Source organism: Hylobates moloch, unplaced genomic scaffold (genome assembly GCF_009828535.3).
Source record: "Hylobates moloch isolate HMO894 unplaced genomic scaffold, HMol_V3 SCAFFOLD_4296, whole genome shotgun sequence".
Lineage (NCBI taxonomy): Eukaryota > Metazoa > Chordata > Mammalia > Primates > Hylobatidae > Hylobates > Hylobates moloch.
This window is the reverse complement of record NW_026656571.1, coordinates 1-5675: the sequence shown is the minus strand read 5'-3', so window position 1 is coordinate 5675 and position 5675 is coordinate 1. Positions and strand designations below refer to the sequence as shown.

At 47.7% G+C, this 5675-nt stretch overlaps 1 protein-coding gene across 1 annotated transcript; it reads right to left on the bottom strand.

Annotated features, from left to right (window-relative positions):
• Window positions 1–509: 509 nt before the first annotated feature.
• Window positions 510–5250, bottom strand: LOC116465298 (arylsulfatase D-like). Its single transcript, XM_032148431.2, has 3 exons — window positions 4630–5250; window positions 2384–2520; window positions 510–1627 (listed from the first exon to the last, which is right to left on the bottom strand). The coding sequence occupies exons 1-3, from the start codon at window positions 5217–5219 to the stop codon at window positions 1503–1505; spliced, it is 852 nt and encodes a 283-aa protein (XP_032004322.1). The 5' UTR covers window positions 5220–5250; the 3' UTR covers window positions 510–1502.
• Window positions 5251–5675: the final 425 nt, after the last annotated feature.

Below are 5675 nucleotides of genomic sequence, written 5' to 3'. Positions count from 1 at the left end.
CACATTGTGCACATGTACCCTAAAACCTAAAGTATAATTAAAAAAAAACAAAAAAAAAGAGTTATCAATCGAAACGAATGTCTGGGTTATGATAACGAGTTGTGGAGACCAAGGTTTTATCATGCAGATGAAGCCTCTAGGTGGCAGGCTTCAGAGAAAACAGATTGTAGATATTTCTTATCAGAGTTAAGGTCTGTGTGGATGTCCATGCTGGAGGGGTAGAATGAGGCAAGCCCAACCCCCTCTTCCCGTCAGGGCATGAACCAGTCTCTCAGGTTAAATTTTAGGGTGCCCTGGCAAAGGAGGGAACCCATTCAGATGGTTGTGGGGGGCCTTTGAATTTATTTTTGGTTTACGCTATGAACCAATCCCGCCCTATCGCTATGCTTGTCTCAGGAGATGTGTTCAGATTCTGCAAGGATTTTAATATCTACACTCTCTTAAGAATCTGCAGCCTCGTTGGTTCTCTCCAGGGTTTCTTCAAGGCCATAGAAGGAAGGTGACGTCTCTGCATTGTCCCGAACTTTATTGCTTTAGTTTCTGTAACTTCTAATGAGGACGTTAAGTCATTGGCTGTGTAGAAGGTTGACAATATAGTTTGGATGTGTGTCCCCGCCCAAATCTCATGTGGAATTGTCATCCTCAGTGTTGGTGGTGGGGCCTGGGGGGAGGTGACTGAATGATGGGGACAGAGTTCTCATGCATGGTTGAGCACCATCCCCCCGTTGGTGCTGCAGAGGGAGTAGCTTCTCTTGAGATCTGGTTGTTTAAAAGTGTGCGGCTCCTCCCCTCCTCTCTTGGTCCTGCTCCTGCCGCGAGACGCCTGCTCCCCCTTCGCCTTCCACCATGAGCAAAAGCTCCCCAAGGTCTCCCCAGAAGCAGATGCCGCCATGCTTCCTGTGCAGCCTGCAGAACCGTGAGCCAATCCAACCGATTTCTTTATAAATTACCCAGTCTCAGGTATTTCTTTGCAAGAATGGACTAATACACTTGATTTTGTGCAAAATTAGACTAAGTAATCGGAAATACTGAAGGACCAAATAAATGATATGAGAGAAGTTTTTCTCCCTATTCTTCATCTTTTATTTCTTTTTATTTTGGAGACAGGGTCTTGCTATGTTGCCCAGGCTGGAGTTCAGTGGTGCAATAATTATAGCTCATTGCAGCCTCAACCTCTTGGGCTCAAACGATCTTCCCACCTCAACCTCCGGAGTAGCTGGGACCACAGGTGCACACCACCATGCCTGTCTAATTTTTTAAATTTTTTGTAGAGATGGGGGGGGTTCTCACTACGTGGCCCAGGCTGGTCTTGAACTCCTGGCCTCAAGCCATCTCGCTGCCTCAGCCTCCCAAAATGCTGGGATTAAAGGCATGAGCCACCTTGCCCCACCTGAAAATGCAGACTTTTAAGACTGTGAACTCTATCACTATGCTTGTCTCAGGAGACACATTCCGATTCTGCAAGAATTTTAATGTCTGTGCTCTTTTAAGAATCTGCAGCCTCACTGGTCCTCTCCAGGGTTTCTTGAAGGCCATAGAAGGAAGAGACAGTGTCTCCGCATTGTCCTGAACGTTAACTTTATTGCTTCACTTTCGGTAACTTCTGATGATGACATGAAGTCACTGGCTGTGTAGAAGGTTGATTTTGTGCAGAATTAGACCAAGTAATTGGGAATACTGAAGGAGCAAATAAATGATATGGGAATGTGTTCTGTCCCCATTCTTTGTACTGTTATTATTATTAAAGAGACAGGGTCTCACTCTGTTGCCCACCACTGCAGCCTTGACTTCCCAGGCTCAAGCGGTCCTCCTGCCTCAGCCTCCTGAGTACCTGGGACTACACGCATGTACCACCAAGCCTGGCTAAGCATTTATTTTTGTAGAGATGGGGTCTCACTATGTTGTGCAAGCTGGCTTTGAATTCCTGACCTCAAGTGATCTGTCCACCTGGGCCTCCCCCAAAGTGCTAAGAGTAACTCTTATTCTTTTTCTTTTTTTTTGAGACGGAGTCTTGATCTTTCACCCAGGCTGGAGTGCAGTGGCACGATCTCAACTCACTGCAACCTCTGCCTCCTGTGTTCGAGCGATTCTTGTACCTTACCCTCCCGAGTAGCTGGGACTACAGGTGTGCACCACCACGCCGGGTTAATTTTTGTATTTTTAGTAGAGACAGGGTTTCACCATGTTGCCCAGGCTGGTCTCAAACTCCTGACCTTAGGTGATCCGCCTGCCTCGGCCTCCCAAAGTTCTGGGATTACAGGCGTGAGCCACCGCCCTTATTCTTTATTGCAACCTGGTTCATATTCAGATGGCCAGTCTGTTACACCCTATGTTCAAACCTGAGGCCGAGGGTACAGTGAGGCTCCGTGGTACCTTGACTTACCTACGAGCCAGTCCATCTCCTCCACATTATCACCGTATAAGCCATGCTGACTTTTCCCCAGGAATGCACTGGTGGTCACAAGGGGAACGTGCACATGCAGCAAAGAAAGGAAGAGGAGAAATGGCCCATGCTTGTGTCTGAAAGAAGAAAACCTCCTTGAGGATACACAGAATATACAGTACATCAAAGGGACTCCTGCACCCATACGTTCACTCCAGCACTACTCAGAAGAGCCAAGGCAGGGGATCACCTTCTGAGTCCATCAGTGGGTGAACACAGAAAGAATAGATGGTGGGCCAGGCGTGGTGGCTCATGCCTGTAATCTCAACACTTTGGGAGGCTGAGGCAGGAGGATCACTTGAGGCCAGGAGTTAAAGACCAGCCTGGGCAACACGGTGAAATGCCATTTCCACCAAAAATAGAAAAATTAGCTGGGCATGGTGGCTTGAGTCTGTGGTCCCAGCTACTTGGGAGGCTGAGGTGGGAGGATGGCTTGAGCCCGGGAGGTGGAGCTTGCAGTCAGCCGTGATCATATCACTGCACTCCAGCATGGGTGACAGAGCCAGACCCTGTCTCAAAAAAAAAAAAAAAAAAAAGAATATATTGTATATGTCCACAATGGAATACTATTCAGCCATAAAAAAGAATGGAGGCTGGGTACAGTGGCTCAAGCCTGTAATCCCAGCACTTTGGGAGGCTGAGCCTGGCAGCTCAGTTGAGGTCAGGATTTCAAGACCAGCCTGGCCAACATGGTGAAATGGTGAAACCCTGTCTCTCCTAAAAATAAAAAAATTAACACGGTGTGGTGGCAGGTGCCTATAATCCCAGCCACTCAAGAGGATGAGGCACGAGAATTGCTTGAGCCTCGGAGACAGAGGTTGCAGTGAGCCATGATCACACCACTGCTCTCCAGCATGGGTGACAGAGCCAACCCTGTCTCAGAAAAAAAGGGAATATCTGTACATTGGTATATGTACATGATGGAATACTATTCAGCCATCAAAAAGAATGAAATCCTGTCATTTGCAGCAATACAGATGAAACAGGAGGTCACTATGTTAACTAAAATAAGCCAGGCACAGAATGACCAATACGGCATGTTGTCACTCATATGTGGGAGCTAAAAAAAATCGATCACATGAAGATAGAGAATAGCATGATAGAGACCAGAGGCTGGGAAGGGTGAAGGACAAAGAGAAGTGGTTTAAAGAGTACAAACATTCAGTAAGCTTAAAGGAGTACGTTCAATGTCTGATAGCAGAGTACGGTGACCAAAGCTAACAAAATGTATTGTACTCAGGAGACGGACACCCTAAGTATGCTGTTTGATCACTATTCAGTGTATACACGTAACAAAATTTCACACATACCCCATACATTTGTACAAATTAAAAAGTAAGGGCCAGGCATGGTGGCTCACGCTTATAATCCCAGCACTTCGGAAGGCAGAGGTGGGAGGATGGCTTGAGCCCAGGAATTCAAGACTAGCTTGGGCCATATAGTGAGACCTTGTCTCAAAAAAAAAAAAAATGAGACATTAGAAAAAGGCCAGGCACAGTGGCTCACTTCTGTAATCTTAGCCCTTTGGGAGGCCAAGATGGGAGGATTGTTTGAGCCCAGGAGTTTGAGACCAGCCTGGGCAACATAGTGAGACCCCATCTCTACAAAGAGTGCAAAAAAAAAAAAGTTTAAAAAACTGTCAATAAAAATGTACAGAATCCAATGGCGTGCATGTCAGTGCTATTCGAGCCATCACATGACACCCACTTCGAGACTCTCATATGGGAAACCCAGCCACATGAAAAGTTGGCTTCTGCAAAGCCATCTCCTCCGAGGGTTGGTGTCTGAGGTCCCAAAGATTATAAGGAGACTCTCAGATGCTCTGAGCAGTTACCGCCTCTTTTTTTAAATTAAACTTTATTTTTATTTTTTTAGCGACAGGATCTCACTCTGTCACCCAGGCTGAAGTACAGTGGTGTGATCATTGCTTACTGCAGCCTCGACATCCGAGGCTGAAGCGAACCTCCCACCTTAGCCTCCTGAGTAGCTGGCATTGCAGGCACACACCACCATGCCCGGCTAATGATTTTATTTATTGTAGAAACCGTCTTCCTATGTTGCCCAAGCTAGTCTAAAGCACCTGGGCTAAAAGATCCTCCCATCTTGGCCTCCCAAAGTGCTGGGATGACAGGCATGAGCCATCACGTCCGGCCCCATCTCCTCTTTAAGATGCGATGGTTGCTTACCTTTCAATATAGGAAACAGCTTCCTTTAGCATAAGACTCGCTGTTTTCTCCAGAACCATGGGTTGCTCCGTGACGTCGTGGTTTCTCATCAGGATACAGTTCCAGCGTCGCACAAACCCAAAGGAGGAGTACCAAGAGATGAAAAACAGGAAGACCACGCCGGCCATGCCGGTGACTGCTCTCGCGGGGACAGAGATGAAACCGCAGGTCTTGCCGGCAGCCACGGTGAGAATCCCCAGCGCCAGGAACTGGGTGTAACCCCAGAGCTGCGCCCTCAGGGCCGCGTCCACTTCGGGGGGCCTGCCTGGCTCACAGTCGTTTGTGAGCGTGAAGGGCATGCCGTAGAAATAGTCAAATCCGTGGTTCCGGGGGTGGTGGCAGTGATCCCCGCGGGACGCACAATTCACACCCTGGTGCCATTTTCCTAAAAGAAACGCAAAACGTTCAACAGAGACCCGCTTTGAAGCAGCCCTGTCTGCTGCAAAGAACCTCAGAATCATTCCGCGTCGGCAGGAAAAGTGTCTGCAAAGAACAAAACTGGAAATGGAAGGCAATGAATGGATTGGATACCCGTATTTAAATAAACGCATTCTGATCCGTGAAGACTAACGAATGTATCCATGTCAGAACGCTTGGCAAGTGATTAAAGGTTTAAGACTTTCGGCCGGGCGCGGTGGCTCACGCCTGTAATCCCAACCCTTTGGGAGGCCGAGGAGGGCGGATCACGAGGTCAGGAAATCGAGACCATCCTGGCTAACACGGTGAAACCCCGTCTCTACTAAAAAAATACAGTACAGGTGGCGGGCGCCTGTAATCCCAGCTACTCGGAGAGGCTGAGGCAGGAGAATGGCGAGAACCCGGGAGGCGGAGCTTGCAGTGAGCCGAGATCGCGCCACTGCACTCCAGCCTGGGCGACAGAGCGAGACTCCGTCTCAAAAAATAAAAATTAAAATAAAAGTAAAAATAAAAAAAAGAGAGAAAGAAAAGGAGAAAGAAAGGAAGAAAGAAAAGAAAGAAAGAATAAATCTACTCTCAGAGTAGGGGAT

Excerpts from the sequence above, each read along its gene's own strand:
- LOC116465298 (XM_032148431.2), bottom strand. The coding sequence starts at position 5,219 with ATGCGTTTATTTAAATACGGGTATCCAATCCATTCATTGCCTTCCATT. Across the intron at positions 2,521-4,629 it reads GCTGTTTCCTATATTGAAAG|ACACAAGCATGGGCCATTTC; the intron begins GTAAGCAACCAT and ends TTCTTCTTTCAG. Across the intron at positions 1,628-2,383 it reads GGAGATGGACTGGCTCGTAG|CCAGTGACTTCATGTCATCA; the intron begins GTAAGTCAAGGT and ends CCTTCTACACAG.